The following is a 27,493-nucleotide window of genomic DNA, read 5'->3' as shown; positions in this document are numbered from 1 at the left end:
TTCTACCAAGTGGAGTCCATCTTCGAGATCATCTTTGTCGCGTTTCTTTGTTAGAAGGGTGGTCCACAGATCTGGGTATGCTTACCCCTTGAACTGAGTATTAACCAGAACCTTCAAAAGGATCCACTGGGGTGGAATGGATGCAATGTGACAGCCTTTCTCTTCGAGCATTGGTCGAAACCATTGTGTGAGATGTACAAATGCCTTCTGCCCTAGATCGATGAAGTCACTTTGAGGTGTGGGCATAGTAGTTAGACTAGCATGTCTTTAACCACTTGGTTGGGAGCAGAGAAAAACGTTTTGCCCGGGATTTGCACGAGAACACCAAATCTCTCCTTCTGTTCTGAGCCAGCTGAGCATCATCACAGGTTGCTTTCCAGTTCCTTCCTCTCTAAAACCCCAAGGAGACAAGCCTTTTTTATTTTCGTCCGCAGGAGATGCCATTATATTTCAAATTCCGATTTATTTTTAAGATCTTAAGACCGGTTGATAAATACCTTTTTTAACACCTGAATTAAGCTATCATTTACAAATTAAACATGCAATAGGGTCATTTGCACGGTGAATTAGACTAGTACCGAGTCAATGGAACGGCTTAACAAAACCGATTTTTAAAAGTCCTTACTCATGATGAGAAAGTCACGATACATCGTAGTCAAGATCTAGACAATTAACAGTTGCGAGAATTGTGGAGGAGAAGGAGTTTTTCCTTTTTCATCCCCTCAGTTTAGTGTGCAAAGTAAAATATAAAAGAAGAACACATTTGTACCCTAGGTGATTGGTTAATTCACTTATTTTCCACCAAACATCGTATTCAAAAGTAATTTAAAAGCTTATTACAAAGTGCGACAACTTGTTATTACAAAGTGTGACAGCTTCATTTATTACAAAGTGCGACAACTTGTTATTACAAAGTGCGACAGCTATTTTATTACAAAGTGTGACAAGTGTTATTACAAAGTGCGACAGGTATTACAAAGTGTGACAGTTTTATTACAAAGTGCGACAGGTATTACAAAGTGCGATGATTATTACAAAGTGCGACAGAACATGGTCGAAAGTAATCCGTTAATTTCTTTGGTTTTGTTTTCTTCGTTCTGTGATTGGGTAACAAACTCGCGCCGCTTTCGCCACCAATGAGAAACAAAACCAAAAGTAATCGTGACTTGTGCGCACGAGTTTTGCCGTGCTTGGCGGCGGTTACATGTATTTCCTTCGAGTTCTGATTGGTTCATGGCGCTGTTTACATCTCTTATGATTGGCCAGAGTAATAACTAAACTTTGGTTTTGGTTTTACCACACTCAATTGAAAATCGCTCTGTGATATTTCATATCATGTCAGTATAATAGGGACTGATGTAATTTAGCCCGTTCACGGTTAAATTTTGTATTTTTTCGAGCTTTTGCAATACTATATGTATTTGCGGTCATCAAAATAAGGCTACTTGTTTTTGTAATATTTATTTTCATTTACCGCACAGTTTTAAATGGTTATTGTGAGGTTACTTTCCATTTGACGATCAGCCTGCAGGTGACTATGTTAGAAACACTCGCGGCACTTTCTCAACCATTGAGAAGCTAAACCAAAACCAATCGTGACTTGCTCATACGTGTCTCCCCCCCCCCCCCCCCTTTTACGCCTGTAACATGCGGACATCTGTTTTGAGTTCTGAGCAGTTCGTTATGCTGTTTATACGTCTGTTGTAATTGGGCAGGATAATACTTTGGTTTTCGTTTTACGACACTAAATTGAAAACCGCTCTTAGTGTGCCAATACTGATTACAATTTACAAATGCTGGTACTCTACCTTGCGGGCCAGAGGGGTAATCCCTGGGTTGACGTAAAGAAAATGTTCAAGATAGTCTTCCTGTTGGAAGTACAGATTACAGGAAAAACCGTCGACACTGGACAGATGCCCAGGAGATGGCTTCACTGAGAAAGCACACGATTCGTAGGATCGGTACCCATTCTTGTACGCCATCTCGTACTTGTACGTCTACAAGGTATATAACAACGAGAACAAGTCAGTCGTTATTAACAATCCACCTTACTGCAAAAGATGGAGACTGGTATATCTACCTATAATTCTAAGAGTACGAAAACCTAAAAACGGTCATAAAAACGCACAGAAAAGTGCTCCCTTCCCTTCCTGTTCTAGAATTTTGTGAGGTTCGCTGGCCTCCAGTGGTGGCACACCTATCCACTCGATTGCCAAACCGTTGACTGACACCTAAAAAGCATAAACCGTGAACGATGAGACCCAACGGATTTGTGGGTAGTGTTTAAACAATAACCTCGTCAACCTCATTTCAATAATCAATAATTTACCATTCTCATTCTTTGCAAGAAAGAATACAGTGCTCACTTAATTCTTCCGAATAATTTTCTACCAAATATTGCTTAAGTTCATTGACTGATTTGAACTTAGACAAATCGCGATATCACTCAAATTGGCCCTTGTTGGCCAACTTGGACTCTTCAAGGAAAGCTTGGACAGTTTCCATCATTCACCACGTGCAACTAATTTTGATCCAGTCAAGCGTCGCACGAGAATAGAATATTATGCAAATAAATTTAGTACACTTATACCCATAAAGTCACTGGGTCTCATCGTTCACGGTTTATGCTTTTTAGGTGTCAACGTTTTTGCAATCGAGTGTATATACTGTAGAGTAGCTCACTCAACTTCGCTGAGAGGTACCAGGAATCTTTCTACCTCTTCTTTGTTCTTTAAGGAACTGGTTCTTCACTACATCAATTCCACAACAATTCTACTTGTATCATTCAAAGCACACCTTATGTACATTAGCTTCGCAACAACACGAACGAGAGACAGCCAGACAGAGGTAGAGAGACATGTACAGAGACACAGAGACAAAAAGAGAGAGAAGGACGGAAGACACTAATATTTTACCTGTATAGCGGGAGTTTGATCCAACTCCCATCCGTTTTTTGTAAGAGCCTCTGAATCAAGCCACACTGTTATATCTTTGCTGTCGTTGCACATTTTGAAAGGTTTTTCATTTGTTGCTGGCTTCGACTGAGGAAATCTCTCCTTTTCTATGCGCTCCACTCGCTTGATATAAGGAAAAGAAAGATAAAGATGCTTATTCCACGACAACCATGCAGAATGTATGTTATATAAAAAAAGAGAAAGCCGTGTTTAAACCCTCGGTTCTAGTTCGCATTCCTAGTTAATGTAATGTAACAAGGTCGAAACTAAACTACGCTAAGTGTATGTTTCTGAAGAAAAAAAGCGAACGAAACCTCTATATACTGAAGCCAAACCGCGGAGACATGTAGCCCACTTTGAAAAAGAGTGGCATTCAGGATCGGCTGAAGTGATCTTATATTAAATTATGGGATCCTTTTTGGGGGCAGGGGGGGGGGGGGGGAACGCCTTTTGCATGCACACTGATTCAGTGATTCAAGGTAACTGCACAAACTCTGCACGAGTTAGTAAAAGTAAGTTTAAGATTTTAGTCTAATTCTGGTGCAAAAATATGTCATCGAAATAATGACTCCAGAATTCTTTCCTGGAGCTTTAAAAAAGGTACTAATTCTTCCATGTGTTTTTCATGATTAGCGCGGTACGGTGTTGTCCCAAACAATCCCATGATTGAACGTGCGCCCACTCTCGCCCAAGGCTGCCACTTTTTTCAAAGTGGGCTATTGTATCCTATCACATCACCAACCTTCTTGGAATCCTCATTATCGCTGTAAATGTAAAAGCGAAGGAAAATGACGTCGCTGTCTGCATTTGGTTTGTGGGCAAACACGGTGGCTCTCTTTCTCTTCGGTCCACCACAAGCAAACACACTCCAAAGGGAGAACGTCTTGGTTTTGATGTGAATGGTATCCTTCTTCACAGTGAATGAAGACTTGGACTGGCAGTTTTTCTCTGATGCTGAGGGGACTTTCTCCCATTTCATTGGGCCTTGAGAGGAGGACATTTGGGTTGTTATAACTCATTTGTCTTTAAGGGTAACTTATAAGCGAGTTTTTATTTTTTAACCACATCTGGACCGGGCTTTTCTGCGTCTTCTTGGGCCAGAGAAGGGATTTCTCGTCTCGTTAACTCCCCGACCATTTAAAGCTATGGCGATGACACTTGGAGGACAAATAACACGCCCAACAAAGATATACAAAGATGTTTCCTTAAAAGTAAGTAACTAGAAGTGATGACGTCAAATGACGTGGTAATTGCGTCATCATTGTTGAAACGGCGGCCATGTTTGATTTCTGGATTTCCCCAAAACTTCTGGAAAGCACCAAAATTGAAAGAAAGGTAATCAAAACCAATAAAACATTAATAAGAACGAAAACATAAAAGTTGCAGTACGAAAAAACTGCTGTCAAAAGTTAGTTCCCATGGTAACATCAAAGTCGTTGAATACTTACCGACCACATCAAATTGTTCCCAGATTGTTTGCAGTTCTAATAATTATACGAAATTGATATTTTTCACATCTATGTTACTTTTATTTTTTTCAAATAGAATATCAGATCTTACCATTTTCGGGAACCTGTCCACATCTAAAGACCCTGATGGATGTCTTTTTTTTTTCGTCCACATACAGGCAGTGTGGAAGAACAATCTCCACTGGTTTTGATAGACTGATGTTTTCAGGGCCGCACTGAATCACGGGCGAAATTAGCGTCCTTTCGGGCGTCTCCGGAAAGTCCCGCAACAAAAAGGTCTCATCGTACACCACCCCAAAGAAAAACGTCTGGGAAACTCCTTCGGGTACTACTCCTTTGTCGATGATGATGGCGACATTTGAGTCTGGGTGGCTTAATGTTCCTCCATTGTTGTTGAATAAGTTCTCTGCATATGTCGTGAACTGGGGATACAATCTGATGAGAGAGAGTTCTAGTTATTTAGATATATGTGAGTGTTCATGAATGAGTCTTGTTATCCCCTCTTTAATTTCCGTTTCAATCGGGTTGAAGCTCAAAGTACAGATAAAATTTGAATGTACATTCTGATCGAAGACAATCACGAAAGAGGTATGGCAGTATGGTCCATGCCAGCATTAATTTCTTCAGGTTAAGAATTCAAGGCCAGGCTCTAGCAAAACAAACTGTTCATGGATAAGAAAGTTTTTCATATTTGACAGGTGAAGACGTTTAGCAACCCACCTTGCGCCCTCCTGGCCTGTTTCCCCTCCAAGAGGAAACACATCAAACACTGTACGATGAACGTCTGCCGTGACTGGTATCGTTGACAGATAGGTCATGACAGTCGTTTGGTTAGAGTTCGGCAAGTCTTCTGTTTCATTGATGCTTGTTACAACAATTTCAGGGATTCCATCATTCTGTGAAGACAAAAAGGAATAAGATATATCCAGTAAATACGTAACCGTACGCTCAAAAATTATTTTTGAATTTTCCAAGAAGTAAAAAATTCTTGCTAAACATAGAAGTTCTTTCCTCCGATCTTCCAATCTGGAAAAAGTGCTGGGTTGTCAAATTATGCCAAAAATTCAGTGTTCTAGCACAACCCGATAGCTACTCGTGCCTACTTGACTAACTGTATTGATATTGAAGGTGTGTGTAAAAAAATGTGTATGTGTAAAACTCATCAGTTTAGCTTTAAAAGAAATGCCAAAAAAGCCCTAGGAGCGAGTAGGACTGTCTCGTACGACGTTGCAACTATGACGTCATTGAAAGATCAATCTCAGTCCCAGGGCTTTTCCCCTGTAAATTTTGCGGAAAAAGCCCTGGAAACGAGGTTGGTAGAAACGTCAGGTGTTAATTAAGAAGATCAAAGAAGGCTAACTGATTTAACTTTCGTCCAACACTGTGTTGGAGCCGGATAAGCAGTGGTTAAAACATCCACTAGTTGGTTTAACTGAAGTTTAAAAAACAATTACCTCATGATCAACCGCGCATGCTTCTGGAACACTTGAGACAGAGTTGCCTTCGCAACAGTCAGATGACCCCGGACAACGAGGAGCTCTGGGTGTGATCGCAGACCGGCAGCCAAAGCACCATCCTGATAGAGAGAAATTATCCAGGAAAGAAAACAGTTTAAAAGAGTACTGTCACTGTAGCCAATCAATTTTCTCTTAATTATTTTCTTTTAGGGGACAAAAGAAGCTGTTTCAACTAAAAGCTTGGTTCTTCTTGAAATTCTGGTTTGCTGGCTGGGACCCGCCAGGAAGAAAATTGCACCTTCGCACTCAATGCCCCCAGTCTTTGTAACAACAACAGATTAATAACTGAAGCTTGTGTAGTTATTTGAATTATTTTGTATTCCCTTCCTGTCATCCGACACAAGAATAGTGTTACCGAGGAACTGCTACGAAGTGTATATTTGCATTCTCGCTGGAATATAATTATTATTGTTGTCTAATAATATCACCTCTGTATCCTTGTGAAGTTTTTCTCTTTTTGAAGACTCTAAAAACCAAGAATGCAATCAGGAGTAGTAAACCTGCCGCACCTCCCGTACTGGAGAAAATGAAAGAATGAGATCCAAAAATACCCCTTGATTTATTGAGACTTCGGTCGGACATCCTAACGTCAGAGTAACCTACACGCACAAGAAAATATACCTTTAAGATATAAAAATAATAAAAGTGCAGCGTAACTAAGCGGTTAGGATACAGGACTTGAACCCGGAAGTCCTGGGTTTAAGTCCCGCCGGCCTGGCCGCTGACTGGAGCTGTTTCTAAGTTGAAGTCCTCGCCTGCCACGCTCGCAAATAACCAGCTGGTTTGTCTCCTACGGCGTGAAGCCGTCGATATTCTAACCAATAACAGGGTGTAGCAGAGAAAACCCAAAGTGAAGGTAAAGATATGAAACATATATTTTGAACTGCGGATGAAAGATCAAATAGAAGTTCAAGCCTGAATGTTTTTCAGGCTTTGTTTTGAACTCCGGATGAAAGATCAAATAGAAGTTCAAGCCTGAATGTTTTTCAGGCTTTGTTTTCGCAACTGCTTAAGTTGCGTACTAACTGCGAGGATCTTTAATTCTTCTATTTGAAAAAACAAAGTAAACGAGACATTACTTTCGAGAATCCATTGTAAACCAAACTATGTTCAATTTAAATTATTTGTTCGAGAAACCGAATTTAATTTTCAGCCGCACTGGTACCTTGTGCTATAAACACTGACCGAAAGTAAATTAAGTTTTTTTTAAGGTGTGTAGTTTGTATTCTAATTTCGGGCGCGTTGTATTTATTTCGAATTCCAACAAAAAATGTCCATGTCCAGAAATACTGCTCTGATCCTTTGGCTGTCCGGTCTGAACTCAATAAAACTCATTGGAGCCAGAAAAAAAGAACCTCACTCAACCACGATGCTTATGCCAAGAAAAATGTTTCTTTAAATATGGATTCAGGTTCTTCTAAACTACTTCACGAGTCTAACTTGCTCAACATTTGTCTAATGTGGTCTGACTATCCAGGAGTTGATTTCGGCTGAAGTTCAAAAAGGGAAAGCCAAATTCATCCATGTGTGCTTCAAGTTAGTTTATTCCAGGCGAAAGTCCGATAAAACGAGCGGAATAAACCCTGAGCACTGCATCAATGTGAACTGACACCCCGCTATCACGGGATCTTCAGGACAACTGGACAGATTTACTTATTTAAAATAACGAGTCTTTATTCCGTATTTGTGAAACGCCGCACGGTCTAGATACAAATATATTGTACAAAGAGAAACAAGGAGCTAAATCATCTCTTTACCTGTACGTTCCGGCGTGCTTGAATTTGGCGTTGTGGTCCTTTCTTTGGGCAATCCCCGGATATCTGGCCGAACAAAAGGAGTTTCGCCATGTTTAGTGATGGAACCCTCAGATGGCTCAGGCTGTAGTGAATCCACTGAAATCATGGCGTTTTTAGTACGGTTCTTTTGTTCGGCATTCCGCTTAATGTGCCTGGGAATTTTTGGCCTGTCACCTTTCATAACACCTCCTGGTTTTCGCTCTACAGGACGGCTAAACTCGGCAGAAACTTTCGCAGTGACCGACGGTTCAACTGATTCTCCCGGTTCCAGTCCGCTTCCTGTTGAGGTAACGACAGAATGTGAGTTTGATATAACTGACCGTATAGCTGCGTGGGAATAGGGCGAGGAAGAATATGGGCTCGGAGGCGTTGGCTGAACTCCCAGAAATCCCACCGAAGGTTTGTTCTGCTGTTTGGGTTTTCCCGTACCATTCGTTGTCCAAGTTGGATCTTTAACTTCCACTCTTAAAGAGCCGCTAGGTTTTTCCGTTTTTCGATTTCGCTTTACGTGTTTTAGCTCTATAGTCAAGAAATTAAAAACAAAAAGTGTTTTTCAACAACGAGGTATTGAACGCAAATCTTTATCACCCAATATGTATTCTCTACCTTTAGAAACTGTTCTGAACATTTTTCGTGAAATTAGTTCCTATGAACTGTACACAGTACTATAAATTAAACTACAGTTATCAAAGTTGCAATATGCCTCAACAACCAATGTGAGATTCTTACAATTTGAGGTCTCTTTGCGCACTTGCTTTCCTTTTAACTCGCCATCACTTTTAATTCTACCCATGATATTCTTATTTACCCTTATATTCCGTAAGGCAGGGAGGAGGGGGCGTCATTTTCATTAACCTAAGTTTAGTTTCAAGAAAATTCACGAAAAGCAAAACGGTGTCACATCTTTAAATTTTCAAACGGATGCCTTTTGACCAACGCACTGGTTTAAAAACTGGTGAATGTCATTTAAGGTATAACGCGGAATATATGTGCCAGTTCTTGTGTGGGTAAATTGTGTCACGTGGTGCATTTTGACCAACTGCGGAAAAGCGAAAGTAACACACTGATTATTATAGGATATACCCAGCTTGCGCCGAATCAGGAGAGCCAATCTAATCGGTCATCGCGATGCAGTCATTTTGACAGAAGCTGCTTAAGGTTTTCACAGGGGGGCTTTTCGCAGCCTAATAAGACGACATTCTTGAAATTGATTACCTTCAGTAATATATTCTTTCTTGCATCTTATGCTGAAATAATCCCCGAATTCCACGGGTGAGCGACACTTCTCTTGGCAAAGAGTGTCTTTTCTCCTCTCACAAGGCCTCACCACTTGAAACCCAGGACGACACTGGCTACATTTCTTGCATACCACATTCGACGTCCGTGTACAAAGCGATAGTTCAAACTCGTTGTCGTGACAACGTGAGCAGGACCGGCATGCTCTCCTGCGCGAGGAGGATGTCGAGAACGTGCCTTCTCTGCATGGTATACAGCGAGCTGTTTCATTTTGGGAGCAAGATAAGGAATGTCCCGGAGGGCATCGCAGACCGCGACAAACGAGTGACGAATCTGCTTGTGTTTCACCCAGTGACTAAAATATGAAATAAGTGAGATTGAAATATGTTTTAAAATGAGGTCTTGTCAAAACATGGGAACTATATTATTGTAAGTCCAGTACACAGTAAAATGAGGAATGAGGCTTTCACTGACAGGGGAAGAAATGCAGTTTCATGTGGATACTCTTCTCCGGGAAGCAACAGAGCCCGCGATTTTCTTGATTTGGCCAGTAAGCTGTTTAGTTGCACATACGCCATAAAGTACAGCTGCAAAATACTACAAAAGAAATCTCGACTCTTGAAATAATTTGACGTCACGTTGTTTCAAATTTCGCTGGAAAACATGAAATGATATTTGTGCCAGTCAAACAAGGTTCGGCGCTGTCATGTTTCCTGCGCGCCACCATTTTGGATTCCATGACGTCATGAGTGATTTATGCCTCCTGACAATAGCGACAATCACATGACGTCATAAAATCCAAAATGGTGGCGCGTTGGAAATACCGATATTAAAAAATATCTAATTTTAATATCTAAAAATATCTAATATCTAAAACTGTTCCACGTTTTGGAAGAATAGAATTTAGACGTCATTTCCAATAATTTAATGCCCATTTGTTGAAGGAATTGAGGCTCCCTATAAATTCAAAGTGATTCCATGCATTTCAAGGCAGATTCAAAATGCTCTATCACATTCGAAATCAGGAAGTTAGCTCCATGTGAGAAAAGCCATTGAAGAGCAGACGCAAGGTATGAAGCTGTATGACAATCGATGGCAGGAAATAGTTTTATTAAGGTAACTCTTGAATAATGCAAGGACGACTTGTACAAACAGCAGCAAAGTGAAGCCGGATCTTTGTGTAGATCAGGATCAGCAATGTTGAATAAAACGTAAAATCAAGTGCAAGGGTGATCGGACAGCTAAAAAGGGTAATTTTATTGCCCAATTCATTGCCCCATTCATTGCCCAAAAACTAACCTTCTTCTTGGGCTGCAAAAAGCTAAGTTAAAATGGGAAATAAACGGTTACAATATTCAAAATTAAATGATACTCAGTAATGGAAAGTTGACAAATGAGTGGTTGATAAACATAGAAAGCAGAAACGTGTACACAGAAGCCGTTATAAACATAGAGATATTATATAGTTTTATTATCCTATCAGGAATGCTGACCCTGTATCATTCTCACTGGCGACCACATTCTAAATTTACCTTTTAACCATATTGCGATCAAATTGAGAAGCTCTGCGCATGCTCGCAGGGTGTATTACAACTTGATCAAACATAAAGGTTTTGAGAATGAAAGAAATGATCACCACTGATAAGATGTCTCTGATGTTCAAACAAGTCTCCAAATTATGATCAGAAGAAATGTATGGATAATGACAAAGAGAATATTTTGATATTGGGGATTGAAGGGTTAAGAAACACAAAAACTATCCCCAGGCACTCACACCACATTGACTAGAATCGGTATGAGCTGAGTGTAACCGAGGTGCAGGAGTTTCGGGGGGGAGGGGGGGGGGGCACGTGGGAAGCGGCGACACTTGAAAAATTGAGGGCATGCGGTGGCTTTGCCGTGATTTACAGGCATCCGTGTATATTGCGAGAATCCGCGGAAACACTGACTCTTCCGACGATCGAGTCTAATTGACAAAGACGTACCAAACCAGGAGCCCATGCATAACCCTTAGCCAGACTAAAGCACTCCAAACTTCAGTATCTCAAAAGCAATGGCAGGAAAATCGGGTGATGTAATCAACAAAGGTGAGCGATTGGTTGCCAGTCCGCTGACCGAGAGCCCCACAGGTTCGGATGAGCGCTTGTCGAATCAATGCAGAGTGATGCAGAGTCGCACTGGCTGCTGGGAGTCACACGAGATATTGCGCCTTCAAAATCCTTCCAGCTTCCGTAGTTCGAATTCATTTTTTTCGCACTGAAGCTGTATTTGACCGTTGGATTTTCATAAGTATACGTGCGCGCAGACACGAGCGTACAATTTGCATAAATAAACAACAAGCAAAGATCAGCCTAAAATAGCAATAACTTCCTGCCTCCCCGGGAAACGATCGACAACAAAGCTACCCAACAATGCCCTTCTGTGTCTTTTGTTTTAGTTTTTCGGTTTCGATTTCAAAAATTCAATGGCGAGGCAATCATTACTGGCACGTTATTATGGCGTTGTAAGTAAATAAGCTAATAAAATAGTTATTCGTTTATTAAACACTAAATTCCAATACTGTTAGAGCTCATTAACTCTAACTTGTCAGAACGCAAACGATGATATTGAGTTGAACGTCTCAACTGACTTGATCTGCAGCAAATTTGCTTAAGTAATGAACTTTTACCCTGTACATGTACAAATATTCACTGAGATGTATGACCACGTATGATACATACAAATATATGGCACCAAACTGTTTGATCATGACAGCGCAAATCATTTCCATTATTTCCCTTACTTGGGTTTGGAACGGACACAACATATCGTGTTGATTTTAGGAAGGAGCCCGGAAATTAACTGAATTAAGACATATAGACATGAATTACAGTTTTAACCAATAAATTAAACTGCGCAATTGGCGGTAATGTTAATGTCCCGTGCTTCAAAACACCATTAGCCCTCATAATGTGATTTGGTTGAGCTCTGTACGGATCTACGCGATGGGCGCCTAGATCGACGTGCGATATTATAATGTTGTTGTTAGTAAACTTCTAGTGCTTCAGGCACTTCTATTTACTTCTTTTAACAGAAGTGTGCATAAACACGGCCAGTATAAAGAAAAAGTGTTATAAATGCTTTACGAACTTACCTGTGCTGAATGGAGTCCGATCAAAGTAAACAGAAATGCCGTCTTAGCGAGTCTGCAGAGTGATAACGTTTCAGAATTGACGCCAAGTCTATTGTTCTTCCACATAACTGCTGCCACAGTGTCAAATCCAAGACGTTACTGAGATATTTTGAAAATGTTACACACACCTACTCAGCTCCCATATGCCAGGTGGTTTTGAGAGCTTTTAATGGCACAACGGATCCTGAAATGAAACGTCTTCTGATGAACAAACACCTTCACTTTCTGAATGCACTGGATTGTCATGTTATGACTAATGGGGTTTTTCCCAAATTGTACTCACAGCATGTCACCGCAGGCATGTGGAAAATAAATCAACGACCCGGGTCATGCCAATGTTTGCGGGAAGAGCGGAGAGCAGAATCAAAGGGACGGGGAGGGGGAGGGGGGGGCGTACTTTAGCCCGCCTACCGTCCATTGTATAAATGACAGAATCCTCGGAAGAAAGAAAGCTCTAAATTCAGGATTTTAGAATCTTGTGCTTTTGACCGTGTAAGTTTAAAATTGAACATAGGGGGTAAGCAGGGCAAGAATTATGATGAGGGGTGGTGGGTGAACACAACATAACACACGGAAGTACTTGATGAACCTGATGTAACCTCTAAATATAGAGTACAATATTGACATGCTTCTGAAAAGACCCGATTTGGCTTCGCTCCCACGGTAATACGAAACTGCTACTCAGTAAATAAACAGTCGAGTCTCAGTTTGTGCAGTTGAGAACTGAATTAGATCACGCAATTTTAGGCCATGGTCGAGCACAAATTTATGAGGTATCTTTTCACTGGAACTGATGCATTCCGGATGATGTTAACGCATTTGTGGTTTTTGGCCGTACCGCAAAACGATGGTGGAAACGTGGCTCAGTTGGAAGCGCAAAGTTTGGAATTGGCGTGAATTGCCTAAGCTTCTCTAAGTTGCACATTTCGAGTGCCCCACTTTCGTGAAAATCTAAGCACTTAATTTAAAAAAAAGCATGTAGTAGCAAGTCTATATTTAACTGACAATTGTCTTATGGCGAATACTATGGATGGTTTCATTTCGGACTGAAATAACAACCGTAGACTTCGCTATATATAGCCGCCTTTGGCTCACCTACATTCAGCGTTTGGTGAGTAACTACATGTATCGTTACTTTTTTTCAATACTGGATTTACTTCAACAAAAGCCTCTTCTGTTAAAAGACCATTTACATCAACATTAACATCCTTTTTACTGAAAAGCAAATGAGCGGAGAATGAATTGAAAGCCTCGGCTTGAAAACCACAAATTCACGATTAAACTGAGCAGATACACATGACCCAACTTGGCCAGCCGGATCAAAGACTAAGATACTAAAAGAGTACCGTTGAGTCAACCCGGCGTAATAAAACTTTTTATACATCGCTTCCCCTCTCCCTCTCCGATTTCAGCGACGCAGGCTATTGCTCAACTATTTGAGGATAAGTTTTTTTGTTAACATAGAGACGCATTTGCCAAATATTAAAACGGTTAATATGCAATTGATCAAGTTTTATATTTCATCTTGTCTTGATTTGCGTGAAAATCATTTTTCATCGTGCTTTGGCAATACTCTAACAATATGATTTACGGTCAAAGAAAGCTACTTATCGTTCAGTTAGTGTTATTTAGCGATCAAAAAGAAACTAGATGCTCTGGAGGGATCAGTTCTTTCAAGGAAGTTAGATAATAAGGGGTATTTTTCAAGGGGAATCGATCAGTTGAGCTTTTCACTTTTTTGGAATTAACGCGTTCTTACTAGATGACCCCAATAACTTTGAAATAAATAAATAAAATAACCTTTATTATAAAATAACCTTTATTTACCCTCGGCAGTACTAGTGTTATACCACAAGTGCTATAAACTTCGTTAAACTTCATTAAGTGATTATTAAACTTCTCAAAGAAAACAACTGAAATTAACTTTGAAGGCATTGACCTTGGGAACAGTCACGCAAGGCTAAAATAAGAGGCATTTCATCATCATCATTAAGTGTACATTAAATTTATAAATACATTAAATGTATAAATACAGAGGAATGCAGCGCGTAGCGAAAGCCAATCGAAGCGGGCAGATTAAGACAAGAAGAAGATATAAGATATATTAAAGAGACACTAAAAGAAATAAGGGAGTAGAGTATACTAAGAGAATGAAGTGATTACTTTTAATATGAAATAAATAAATACATACATATATATCTATATGATATACACTGGCGGTTTGTGGTTATAAGTTATGAATATTGCAACAGTTTAAAGAACAGCGTAGACACGTCAACATAGGTATCCTCAAGTCACAGAAACTTCAGTAGCGCTTCGTGAAGTTTTTTCTTAAAGTTATGTTTGGATAGTTTCCGAATATAAGGTGAACAACTGTTCCATATTTTAGCTCCAATTCTGGAAAAGGAACTTTTTGATTGATTTATTCGAGAACGTTTGATATATAGAAATTGTTTCAGGGATGAAAATCTGGTGTGATAATGGTGTATAGTATTTGGGAATAGAGTGGCCAGGCATGGCCGTTTCAAAACTGGCTAGCATACATTTGGGGTTTTTCTTTCCTGTGTTTTTCTTCTTGGCGAGCCTTCATTAATTGTTCAATTAAGGGTCTCACCTGATTAGTCAAGAGCAGCCTGTGCCGGCCTTGTAGTGGTATTTTAAAAAGTCTCACTAATTAGCGGTCGGAAAACGCGAGAAAACAAATAATAATTTAATAATCAGTACCAATCTATTTTACAAACCTTCGATGCCATGTTTAATTGTACATATCTGTTTCAAAAGTTCACCCTCGTTCCGTGATCGTCGAGAGTGGTATTTAATATTAAAAGTTTATAGTTAAATCCCTTCTTTACGTATCCAAATGCAATCCTGTTGATATTACGAAACGATCATGAGGGGCCAGGATAAAACGAAAAGTGTACGTACCCACCTAAATGGCCAGGAATATATTGACATACATTGACTGGTTATCGCGAGGAACACGAAAATTTTAAATTTGGGGTTAATAAGAGTGTATTTTTTAAATTATTATTTTTACTTTTTTATGTTCAGCATTCAGCTCAGTCCCCCCCGCCTCAGTCTTCTCGTGACAAAGTTCCATTTGTGACTGATTTCCTAATATGGTAATGACAGCTGGGACAGACGGAAACCGAAGACTCCATTCGCCGGGTTGTGCAACTCCCAGCCTCTTTGGGAGGCGTTTCTTGTCTGCACGTACTTTGCTTATCTCCTTGCCAAGATGAACTTCGTAAGGCTTTGCACGCTTGTTTTAGGTGTCTTGGTTGTTGGTAAGGTTTTGTTTTCTTCGTTGATTCACACGCTTGGTAAACTAAACTTAAGTTGTTTTCAAGTGCTGGCCTCCATGAAATATTTGCATGACCTCGACTAGTTGAAAGGCGTTTCAAAATTTGCGTTTTGCCCTGGCCTCTTATTTGATATAGGTTAGGTAAATCTTCGTCACATTTCAGATCGAAATCTTGGGTGAGCTTTAAATCTATGATCAAATATTAGTCTGTATTAATTTTGTTTTTGTCGGATATCGGTGCAGTATGGAACTTCATTTTTCTCGAATCACCATGTTCAAATATTTGCAAAGTTAAGCTTAATTAAACTGATTGCACGAAAATTGCATGCAATATCCTGGAAGCCTTTATTTCTTAACTTAAGTGGCTTATTGTTATTGTTAGACCAACATTTGAAAGGAAGTCACCGTACTTGTAACCAAGGTGTTCAAACTTAATTTTAATATTAAGCTTAATGACCTTGAAAATGACCTTAAGTTTTTAGTTAGTGTCCTAAATGAAAGTGATATATATTGGTAATTGAACTGAGTGGAGTGCAATTTGGTCTGAAATCATACGCGTGTTGAGTTTGATTTGAAATCACAAGTATGATTGCAGACCAAAATTGCACGACACGAAGTTCAATTACCACTTAATTACATCCATTTTGAAATCACAGAGTATCATTGTCAATATTAATATTCTATTTGAGTTACTTCATTTCCATTTTGATGGGCTAAAGAAAGGATGCAATTTAGAGCAAAAAATGGTGCAATTTGGGAACAAAATTGCACCATTTTGGACCAATCAGATTCCAAGGATCACCAGTGATTTCAAACTTGATGTAATTAAAGCTTAAATTGGTTTATAATATCTGCGTTTGTCTCAGTTATTGTTTCACACAATAAAAGTTATTTAACTTGCATATTCGAGGTGTTTAATTATTTGTTTTTTGTCGTGTTTGCAGTGTTATTGGCTCCCAGGGCTGTTGGAGGTAAATTTGTATGGAACTTTTCATTTTATGCCTTTGTTTAAGTCAGTACAATGTACCAGTGAGCTGGTAGATGTACATTGTAAATGTTAGGGTTTAACGACACTGTTGCCTGGCATAGCTAATTTTCTGCAATTTGCGGTGTTTTGCTGACTGCAAGGTGCAGAAAAATTATCCCTTGAATAAATATACACATGTATCTTTCAAATATTTGCAAATGCAAAGGGGCAATAACAAATTTTTCTTGTGGAATTTTGCCCTTAATAACTTGCCTTATAAGGACATTGTGTTACAAGCTGCCAGACTGAAATTTGTCTTGTGAAATGGCACCTCTAGCAAGTGAGAGAAGTACTAAGATTTTGGTTCATACTGTGCCTGACACAAAAGTTGAGCCAATATGCTAAATACAGTTTGAATCTGTGCAAGCTCTGAATTGCCTTATGTACTAAACCTTTGTACTACACCAGACTACCGAGAAGGAGGTTACAGGACTTCCAACCATTCAACACTAGTGAATATTAAAGTTCTTAAAATAAGGGAGGAATCTCCAATTTGGTTTCATACAGTGTATGAATGAACCAGTGAGGAGGTCATTAGTCCTGTCTGTGCCTTGGTGGTGGCATGTGGTTGGTTTGCTCTGGGTTCTCTACAAGGCTTCTTAGTGAATGAGATCCAAATTCTTAATAGAAGAAGTCAGTGGCAATTGCCAGAGTGCTGGAAAATATTTAAATTACCCAATTTCACCAAATCCATCAAGTTTCCTACATGTACCAAGCCAGTAAGAGTTTCCAATTCCAAAAACTTGAATCTTTTCTATCTTTTTCACTGAATTTTGTTGGAAAACAGATAAATTGGTAGCAGTACTTTGTTCAAATTTTCACTCAGTATATAATAAAATTGTGGTATCATGTATGTTGACTGATGACTGAATTGGATCTTGCTCATTCCTATTACCATTATGTTTATTAAAGGTTGAGATGCAAGTGTTTTAATTTTGCTCAATCCATACCATTTAATACAGGTCCAGCAAACTGCTGTACTGTGCTGAACATCCCATCAGAATGTCATTTTCTTTGCGGAGTTGGCAGCCAACCATTCTGGACCGTAACAAGGTGGAGATGTACGCACAGATACTTTTCACGAGTAGCAACCTGCAAAGTCAACAATAAAATCAGTAAGTTATAAAGTTTAGCTTCTTTAATTTTGCCGAACATTGCACTGTCTGAGTTTGTATCGGTCACCTTTTGAATCCCCTTTTTATGTAATAATAATTAAAATAATCTCCTTTAATTGTCGTTGCTATACCTACAGCACTACAGCTTCTTTATATACATACAGTACCGGACAGAAGTAACCTAACAGGACATGCATTACTGGAACTCTTAGGGAACCCAAAGAGGAACACTTAGGGAATGCTTAGTAAATGCAAAGCAGAACTCTTTAAGAACACATTAAGCACAGCATTCTCTGTTAGGTTACTGCTGTCCAGTACTGTACAAGTCATGTAAATTGCCCCCCCCCCCCCTCTTATATTCTTTATAATAATTGTACACGGGATTTGTATAACTGTAAAGGTCGAGGTTTACCTATTTAATATATTGTCAGTGTAACATTTTCTGAATCAATTTCTTTATCTTTTTATCCGCTGCAGATTATGTCAAACTGTTTGGCAAAGAACTTACACAGTCGTAAGTACACTCAAGCTTGTATTGTAGAGAAAGTATGTACTGTTGTTAAAGTTTCCTATAGATCAACTTGAACTTTATGTCTACAGTATTCCAGTGCAAATTTTTGGCACGTCTATGCATGTGTGAATGTTAAAAAATATACAGCTACATGCATGGTAATAATAACATTAAAAATACTTATCAGAGTTGACTTCCCAGGATTTAAAATGTACTATAAAAGTGATAAAGGTAATTAAATAATATTAGAATTAAATGTTAAATACCTAAATAAGTATTTTTACAAACACAGGATAAAGGATAGCTTTGATAAGCTAACAGATGATCTCAAGGCAAAATTGTCAGAAGCGAAGGAGTTTGTAAAGGCTACTGTCAATGAACTTTTGAGTGTTCCACAAGACCTACTGTCATCTTTACAGGTACATGACGACATGTTTAAGATAATAGGCTGCACTCAGAATAGGATGAAGTGCACAGCATTTACTTTCTATCTATTCCCATTCCTTGTTTAAATCCTTACCATGAATTCTCTCTTCTGCTATCTTTATTTAATTACATTTTCTATGAAGACTGGTGAGGAAAAACAATTCTCCTAAGTACTGTAGTTTCATAACAGTAAAATTGGTTTACAGTCAAAATTTACAATAATTATAACAATATTAAGGGGGAGTAGCACCAACGTAACTTGAGGTTAATAATTTATATTATTACGGTGGCCTAAGATTTGAAATATTGGAGTTTGGAAGTGTGGTACGAAGTACAGGTATATCATCAGGTATCCACATCACGCATGACCAGTATTGAAAGTAATTCAGTGTTTTTGTACATGCACTTGAACTCCGGCCTCATCCCTTGAGCATATGTACATGATGTGTACAGTCATGTAACTTGTATGCGTGCATTAATTAGCTTAATGGCATACTGTTGATCTGATGCTGTTATTATGAGTTTTCTGTGATCTAAATAATTTCAAACTGAAAGAATTCAACAAATCCCTTGTTTTATTTTGCAGGAGAGTTTAAGTGGAATGACCAGCAGTCAGTTCAGCGGAATACTTGATCGTCTCACCAAATTCACATCACAGAATTTAAAGAAGCTTATTGCGCACATGAACTTAGATTCATTTTTTGCCAATGTGGATAAAGTTGCAGTAAGATTGTTATTCTCTTTTAATTGATGTTCTGCAAGTTACATGTATACTTCTTTAGTACTAATCATTATTAATAGTGTAGCTGGTGACTTAGCTGTAGTTTCAGTCTGTACTCTACTGCCCATGAATTCATAGCTCATATTGCAATAACCCTAAATGACTATAGATAAGGGGTGTTTTCCATTTGACCACAAATTCCAGGTGACAAATTGAATTGAACAGACATTTTCTGGAAAGTGTTTAATTTAGAATTATGGGTATACTTTGCAAAGTTGTCTTAACGTTCTGTGATTGGCAGAGCACTAATTCACGTATGCAGTGCTCCAGATAACTTTCAAAATCAGAGAGTCAAATTAAAGAATTTTGAGGGGTCAATAGCTCTGGTTCTCTCTAAATCTTCATAAGTTTGCCATTCATTTTGTTGGGTCAGGAAGCCAGGCTTCTCGGGTTTTTGACCTGAGACCCCTCTCTTATCTGGAATGTCCACTGCGTATGACGCGAGTTCAGGAACCATTAACCAGGAGGCAAAAGCTGTCACCACTGCATCACCCTTGTTATTCTAAGGAAATCAATATGATCAAGTTGTAAATGTGTGCATTATATTATGCAATCATGTATTTTGCTATTTACATGTACGTGTATTATGATTGTTGTTTATAACATTTTGTAACAAAAATTATACATTAATACTAGTGTTTTATAAAGTAAAGTAAGGATAAATGGATTGAAATGATTAATTCTTTTGTTTTAGAGCAAGAATTGGGATCGCGAACAGATGGCAGCATTTAGCCAAGCTGCATATCGGAAATTTGGCAGTAGTATTCGCCAGTGGCCTGTTGAAGCACTGGAAAAAATGAAACAGTTACTGGCAGGGTTTGATGCCAGTGAACTGGCAAAGCTGGCAGGAGATGTGTTTGATAAGGGGTGAGTGTAACTTGAAGTATTGTGTATTTTACAGAAGACATTATCCATTTCTCTCTATCCAACCCTTCCCCTTTCCCCTAATGGAGGGGGGTCTTAGTAAGAGAAAATCCCTACCATGGTGGAGCTGAGTTGTTTTTTAACCTAGTTTGAGGTGTTTGGAAATCAGAGGAAACACCCTTTTGAGTGTTTGATATAGCTTCTCAAACCATTAATAATTCTTGGAGAAATTCAAACCAAAAGTTCACCAAATTTCGTGATAGTTAAGATCACATTTCCAAATCTCCTCCATGGTAGTGATTTCCTTTGTTTTCTTGATCTTCATAATTAATGAGTTTGAGAAAATAATTTGTGCTGCTTAAATTAGTACACATCTTTAGCTGACTCACCCAATAGGTGAAAAATAATAATGTAACAAACGTATACCCTAATAATTTATTACAACTAAGTTTAGCACATGCTCATAAAATGATATCCAAACACTTACAGTAAGTCTCTAAGTAATCACTTGTTTATAATAAACAAAAGTTGAAGCAGAATTTGTTAGCCTTTACCAATGATATATTATTCTATGTCCACAGACACTTGTATGTAATTGTTGCACTTTTTTATTTCATTAATTATTTATTTTATTTCTTTGTTATTTATTATACATTTTTACGTGACCAAACAAATTAAATGTAAACCTTTACAGGGTTCCTGACTAGTTTAGCTCGTCAAAGTTACTTTGGATGCCCTGCTACCAACTTTACTTTTTAAATTCTTGTTCAGATCAAAATGAATTAATTGTAATTTCTTTCCCATCTCGGTACAAATAAATTGTTGTTGTCTCCAAAAGCCAATCTTTCACTGATTCTAGTGTTCCATTTTCCCACTGATTTCAGTGCTTTTTTTGAGATGATGGTATCATTGTATTGTCCACAGTGTAAGCTTTATCTGCAAAGCAAAATTTGATAGAGATCAGAAGTCTGCGCTGATGATCCCAGCAAAAGAAGCTTATGGAGATGTGTCCAAGTGGGATGAAAAAGTGCTGGGTGGCCTGTGCAATCTGTTGGAGGCACTGCCTGTCAGGGATATCCTAAATCTTGCAGCAGATGTGGTAAGTTGAATCTTTGATGAAATGGCAAGCTCTTCCTTGAGTGATGAGTTCATCCTTAATGATTTTAGAAACAGCTTGTACATTGTACGTCACAGTTTTAAATGGTATCACTGAGAAAAGTACTGCTCAGTAGCTTTCCTTTGAATGGTCACGCTTTGGGATTTTATCCACAAACTCAAAACTTAGAACCACCTTGCACAGCATAATAAACAACACCACAGGAAAGTAATGTTGCGTAGCTTTCATTTGAATGGTCACACTTTAGCCAGGATTTCAGTGGAGCCACAGACTCAAAAGTTAGAACCACCTTGTACAGCATAATAAACCACACCATAGGAAAGTACTGTTCAGTAGCTTTCATTTGAATGGTCACACTTTAGGATTTTATCCACAGACTCAAAACCACACCAAAGATTTAAATTGGTTTGATATCAAAGGGATTTGTTGGAAAAGGTCAATCATGATAATGCACGCCTACACCACTGTACTTGATGTTAGGAAATCAATTGACTGGTATCTGGAAAATCAAGGTTTTGGACTTCCTTCCAGAATTCAGACTTTTCCCTCTGGATACTCTGTTAGTAAATTTGCTTTGTTTGACAGCATAAATTTTCCTGTTTCCAACAGGTAACCAAGGCCATTGATACATTGGTAAAGTATGACTTCACCTTCCCACAAGCTAAAGCTATCATCGCAAAGCTGAAGGAGGAATGGAAGGACGTCAAGAGCTGGAGTATACCACAGTTACAGAAACTTGGTAAGCTGTTGAAAGACTTCAATGTGCAGGATCTGAAGTCCTTGACAAAAGATCAGTTCCAGGTAAGTTGGGTTCCGAAAATATACAACTACGAAAAATATCGTCATTGTTTCAATCTCCGCGCTTGAGGAACCGTTGAGAAAATACCTCTTTCCTGACATCTATGTCCTATGCAACCAAGGTGACCTCTACCTATGATCTTTAGCCCATGTGCTCTTTTTTTCATCGTTATGTCCCCCCGTGTCCCCTTTGGTTGGGCTCTCCTTTGTGTACCGTCTGAAAGATGAATTCAATTCTTGGGTGTTCACTGTTCTCTACATGTATAACTTCAAATCAAATCTTGACAAAATTTTGTGTAGACTTCAACGTGCAACTCTGAGTCTCTTCAATTGAATCTTCCAATAGATAAGTGGTTTGGTTTCTAAAGAAACTGTGGTGCGGCACTGCCGGGGAGTGGAAGCGAATATTTAATGATTTCGTTTTAGCAATTGAGTTGACAATGTAAAATTATTTGGCCACCTCAAAGCTCTTGGATCTCTCACTTACGGCGACCAAATTACCTATCAACAGAACTCAGTTGTTCAACTTGAATGAATGTAAATATATGAAACATAGATTTTCAACAGCAGTTAAAAGATCAAATAGAAGAAAGATCCTCGCAGTTAGTACGCAACTTAAGCAGTTGCGTAAAGAAGGCCTGAAAAAAAAAAAAATCAGGCTTGAACGGGATACAAACCCATGACCTCTGCGATGCCGGTGCAGTGCTCTACCAACTGAGCTAGCAAGCCAACTGGGAGCTGGTCATTTTGTGAGTTCGTAATATACCCGTGAAGGATGAATAAATGAATGCAAATATATGAAACAAATATGTGGATGAAAGATCAAATAGAAGAAAGATCCTCGCAGGTACTGTAGTACGCAACTTAAGCATTAAACGAAACCAAATATTCAGTCAGTGATGAGTTTACTGTATCTGCAAAGATAAGATTGACTTGTTATTTCAGTGCCTATTAAGTGAGAAATGTTAATGGTTTTGCTTTATCGTATTTTGCAGGCCATTAAAGGAATTCTTGGCAAACTAGGGCTGGATGCGTCAAAAGTACGAGTATTGGCTGCGAAAGCAAAGGAAATTCTTGGTTCCCCCGACAACTGGAACAAAGACAACATCAAGGAACTTGGAAATCTTGTTGCAGGGCTTGTGCCATCAGAACTGAGAAAGATCGGAGAGCAAGTCATCAAGGAGTCATTGCAGTTTTTGAAGGACGTTGATTTTAATCTTGACCAGGTACTTGTTTACAGAGAAAGTTGTTTTCATCTTTCAAAAACGCGTAAAGTCGATTGGTGTTAATTTTTTAATTTAAGCACCTATATTTTTTCAGTTTCTTTTTACCGACTTGTCGTGTTTTTTTCCTTCTTTTAGGCTCAAGAAATCATTGAGAAACTGAAAAAGTCTATCGACGTAAGTATTGCATGATATCCATATTCTAAAATTACAGATGTGCTGTATTACTTATGTAACTCGTAACTCGCTGGCGTAAGGTCACCCGTCAAAGAATAACGCCAAGGTCTTTGAATTCTTTTTCCCATGCACCAAACGTCTATGAAACCTTAAATTTGAAACTGAAGTAATCCCGGAAAGACAAATAAAGGTCTACCGTATGTCTCCAAGTGGCAAAGATGAACTTTTGAAGCGTTTTTCTCAAACTCATTAATAATTCATGCAGTCAAAAGCCAATAAATGACCTCCATTTCGGTCAGGTGGATGAATCTTGATACCCCAATGAAACACCAGATGAAACACCACCAGGTTTTCATCTGAGATGAAACATGTTTTTCATCTGAGATCAAACATTTGCATTTTAATGAGTATTTGGAACCCGTGATAAAGCACTCGCCCTCGTTTTTGACATATTACTTAAAACCTACATGTACGATGCGTTAACCAAATACGATTGGCTATGAAATTCCAGCGTTGTTATGAGGTCTTTTAGAAGGTTTAGCAAAGTACGTTCCAGATTCTGAAACAATCTTACACGTCCAAACACTAACAAGAATTACAATATTATTGTAGTTCTGTAAAGTATTAATAATCACACAGTTGCTTCATATGAAAAAGCAATGAAATAAGAAGCGAATGAATGTAAATATATGAAACATATATTTTGAACTGCGGATGAAAGATTAAATAGAAGAAAGATCCTCGCAGTTAGCACACAACTTAAGCAGTTGCGAAAAGAAAGCCTGAAAAACCCGTTCAAGCCTGAATTTTTCAGGCTTTCTTTTCGCAACTGGTTAAGTTGCTTGCTAACTGTGAGGATCTTTATTCTATTTAATTGAAATAAGAAGCGTTGAAAAGATTTTTCAGCTGTATATTACTCGCTATGCTCTTTTTACACGTACAGCATTGTATCTTTAATTCTTTATAATAAAATACCAAGGGCGCCTTCCATTTGTCAGAACTCAACTGGCCAGCCATACCGTTCAGTTCGCAAACAGAATGTACCAATTTGAAGAATAAGTTCTATGCTACACGCTGTAGCTAGTCCTTCGAATTTCTGCAAAATAGCTCGTAACAGCTTCGGAATGATTATTTTTAAGATTTTACAGCACCATCTCTTCAAAATGACACATTCGATTTACAGACTGGCCGGTCTGGTCCATTCTCGGAGACCCAGGGGCAGTTAGTGGGGTAAAAGGGATTTTAGTGGGCGAAAGTTTACTATAAGAACGGGAGAGCCCCTGGGCAATTACTCTCCCGTTCTTGTAGTAAACTTTCGCCCACGAAAATCCCTTCTACCCAACTAACTGCCCCAGGGTCTCCAAGGATGGTCTCAGTGGCCGGCCGTTTTTTGCAAATGGAAAGCACTCGTAAGTGATGTAGGTTGCTGGCTAAATTAACATGCGTTCAGCACGTATCGTGCGCCATTTGCCATTTGTGTATAATCTTCGAAATTACGACGGTCAGGGAGGAAGAACATGAACTGTCTGGCTGCTGACTCCTCATAAATTGATTCGTGAAGTTCCTGTAGCTTGAAGTACAATTGATAAACGCTGGATTTCACTGCTCAGTCTGATTCTTGTTGAAAATGCGTTTTTTACGAGCGTCTTTTAATTTTCAGCTGTCCCAACTGAAGAAGGAAGACATCGTTGCCCTTGGCAAATCAATTGACGGCTTCCTGTCCTCAGATGTTGGCAAGCTCGCTCAAATGGCCGTCTTTGCTGCTTTTCCAGGGATGAAGATTGTAAAAGATGTTGCCATGCCTGTTATGCGACAGTTCATTAAGAAGGTAAGAAAAATCTCCCTTTGCCAGATCACTTCAGGTCAGGTTTTTATTGCTGTGTTGTGCTTGCAGGACGCTCGAATCTTTACTTAGGCCATAATACGGTACTAACTCCTCAATTCTCGGGCAGTAAATTTTGTCGTCGGTTGACAACTTAAGTGGTAGGCTAGACAAGGAATATTGAGGTCCTGTGTGTTCACCTGTACTGGCAAAGACATGTAACACTATTAAATACCTCGCTTATTGCATTCCGTAACATAGGAGTTAGTGTGTGTTATTTACATGTAACTTGGCAGAGGGGTTCTCCTATTCTGTCAACATTTTACCGAAAAATATTGCTGTTATTTTGTTTTCGCTGAGAACGTCTGCGCGGGAGGCTAACATGTAACAGGCCATTTCCGAGTTCCTGTGAATCTCGTTATGAAAGCGAGGCCAAGTGCAAAGCTCTTCATACGAAATAAGTTTTGTTGGCGTACAGTATGAACGACACTGAATTTTCATAATAACAACTTTGCACTTAACCTCGCTCTGATCATGGGGTTCAAAGTAAATCGGAAATGGCCTATTTGGGATATAATGGACGACTTTAGGTCCTCAATATTGGTGCAACAGTCTTTGATATCTACATTCACTTTTTTTCGTCATTTTTCTTTGCCGTGACAACGCAGTGTCCGTAATACAGAGGGTCCTTAATGAGAGAGTTGGTTTTACCTTGTGATACTACGCGTACACCACAAATTTGTTTAATTGCAGTATGAAGAAGATCCTTCCGTCGGCAAAAACATTGCACAGCTTGGACAGTTTGCCATGGCTTTGAGTCGCGGTGAACTTGATGCCGAAGATGTGGACAAGATTATCGCTAATCTGGACAAACTTGGACTGGTTCCATGGGATAAGACTCAGGTAGGGCCACAATGCACTGCGTGCCGAGCTCTGTTTCACGGTTTTGGGGTATTTGAGATTTTCGGGATTTATTCTAGGGTTCGGTATTGCGGAATTACCACAAATAAAGCTGTATTGGCTAGCGCATGAGATTCCCGCACTTCAAATGTGCTGGCCAAATTTCGCCAGGGACAATTTTGCTTTCGTATTGGCTCTGTGAAGAGGTCTGAACGTATAACATCAATTGAATAATTTCAAATTCCCGCGATAATAGCTACAGTATATTAGGTACTTTGTTCTGCTGACCCGTTCGCCAAGTTTTCACCAAAAATAGCAGACATTCAACAGGGATCGCATTTCTTACAGCGAGTGAGAAGAATGGGGTGAGTTGTGATCACCACTTCGAGTTTTTTTGGCTCCATCTTTTCTTGATGTTACGTTTCTTCGTTTGCCTTCTCACAGGTACTGACTCTTGCCAAAAAGATCCGAGCAAAGTGGGGCGACTTCAACGCCACTGACTCCGATGAATCCGATACACCAAACTGGGGATTTTTAAACATGAAGAAGCTCGGCCATATTGCACTCGGTATCGCTAAAGAAGAGCTACGGGATTTGCCCATCCGGGGTATTGAAGATGCCATCGACGTGTTGGGGCAGCAAAAGGACTGGGACCGAGGACAGGTACTAATGGGTGTTAACTCAGTAAGATTAGCTGTGTCCAGTGTTGAGTTGAGAAGTGCTTTTCTGTGGAAAATGACATTAATTTAAATAGTAAATGTTACACTAAAGGATTTCATTCACAGACTCCAAAGTTAGAACAACGTTATACAGCGTAATAAACTGCAACACAGTACAGCTCAGTGGCTTTCATTTAAAAATTTCATCCACAAAACTCAAAAGGCAGAATCACTTTGTACAGCCGGCATAATAAATTGCACGTCAGGGAAGCACTGCTCAGTAGCTTAATTTGAATTGCCAGACTTTTAGACTGAGAATTTCATGCACAGACTCAAAAGTCAGAATCACCTTTTACAGCATAATAAATTGCACCTCGGGAAAGTACCGCTCAGTAGCTTTAATGTGAATGTCCGTTCACACTCAACTATAGGAACACATTATGTCTAGATCTGTTGCTGATTCCTTGTTTACTTAGATTGTTATGGTGCTAATAAGATTGCGGGAATACTGGGAAATGGAGGATCTCGACTTCTCGAATTTCACCGAAGTTGATATCAATTCACTTGGCACCTTCCTGCGAGGACTTGCGCAAGAGGAGCTGCAAAAACTACCAGAGAAAATCTT

General features: G+C 39.1%; 2 protein-coding genes across 5 annotated transcripts in view; one reads left to right on the top strand and one right to left on the bottom strand.

The window, feature by feature from the left end:
• LOC146479379 (uncharacterized) overlaps positions 1 to 12,435 on the bottom strand; it is a 76,646-nt gene extending 64,211 nt beyond the window's left edge. For 3 of the 4 annotated variants that reach the window (XR_014864949.1, XR_014864948.1, XM_085111021.1), the window contains exons 1-10: positions 12,106 to 12,432; positions 8,952 to 9,327; positions 7,698 to 8,015; positions 6,369 to 6,539; positions 5,878 to 5,999; positions 5,144 to 5,319; positions 4,515 to 4,858; positions 3,697 to 3,938; positions 2,916 to 3,077; positions 1,809 to 1,997 (exon numbers count right to left, since the gene is read on the bottom strand). Coding sequence is in view for 2 of the 4 variants with exons in the window: in XM_085111021.1 (XP_084967147.1) it covers positions 1,809 to 1,997; positions 2,916 to 3,077; positions 3,697 to 3,938; positions 4,515 to 4,858; positions 5,144 to 5,319; positions 5,878 to 5,999; positions 6,369 to 6,539; positions 7,698 to 8,015; positions 8,952 to 9,327; positions 12,106 to 12,210 (2,205 nt within the window). In the remaining 2 variants the exon portion in view is untranslated. Of the gene's footprint in view, positions 1 to 1,808; positions 1,998 to 2,915; positions 3,078 to 3,696; positions 3,939 to 4,514; positions 4,859 to 5,143; positions 5,320 to 5,877; positions 6,000 to 6,368; positions 6,540 to 7,697; positions 8,016 to 8,951; positions 9,328 to 12,105 lie in introns of all 4 variants that reach the window. The other variant, XM_085111022.1, reaches the window with a different exon arrangement.
• A 2,863-nt stretch (positions 12,436 to 15,298) lies between these two features.
• LOC146479378 (stereocilin-like) overlaps positions 15,299 to 27,493 on the top strand; it is a 21,907-nt gene continuing 9,712 nt past the window's right edge. The window contains exons 1-15 of the mRNA XM_085111014.1: positions 15,299 to 15,431; positions 16,393 to 16,419; positions 17,438 to 17,590; positions 18,068 to 18,104; positions 18,394 to 18,520; positions 19,114 to 19,251; positions 20,003 to 20,175; positions 21,097 to 21,271; positions 21,899 to 22,090; positions 23,083 to 23,313; positions 23,449 to 23,487; positions 25,148 to 25,315; positions 26,063 to 26,212; positions 26,654 to 26,872; positions 27,345 to 27,493. The exon at positions 27,345 to 27,493 is cut by the window's right edge and continues 91 nt beyond it. Coding sequence (XP_084967140.1) covers positions 15,383 to 15,431; positions 16,393 to 16,419; positions 17,438 to 17,590; positions 18,068 to 18,104; positions 18,394 to 18,520; positions 19,114 to 19,251; positions 20,003 to 20,175; positions 21,097 to 21,271; positions 21,899 to 22,090; positions 23,083 to 23,313; positions 23,449 to 23,487; positions 25,148 to 25,315; positions 26,063 to 26,212; positions 26,654 to 26,872; positions 27,345 to 27,493 — 2,027 coding nt within the window. The 5' untranslated portion in view covers positions 15,299 to 15,382. The remainder of the gene's footprint in view (positions 15,432 to 16,392; positions 16,420 to 17,437; positions 17,591 to 18,067; positions 18,105 to 18,393; positions 18,521 to 19,113; positions 19,252 to 20,002; positions 20,176 to 21,096; positions 21,272 to 21,898; positions 22,091 to 23,082; positions 23,314 to 23,448; positions 23,488 to 25,147; positions 25,316 to 26,062; positions 26,213 to 26,653; positions 26,873 to 27,344) is intronic.

The sequence above is a fragment of the Pavona decussata genome, unplaced genomic scaffold (assembly GCF_977016875.1).
Source record: "Pavona decussata unplaced genomic scaffold, jaPavDecu1.1 SCAFFOLD_59, whole genome shotgun sequence".
NCBI classification, from domain to species: Eukaryota; Metazoa; Cnidaria; class Anthozoa; order Scleractinia; family Agariciidae; genus Pavona; species Pavona decussata.
Note: the sequence above shows the minus strand (reverse complement) of the source record. Positions and strands in the feature narration are given on the sequence as shown.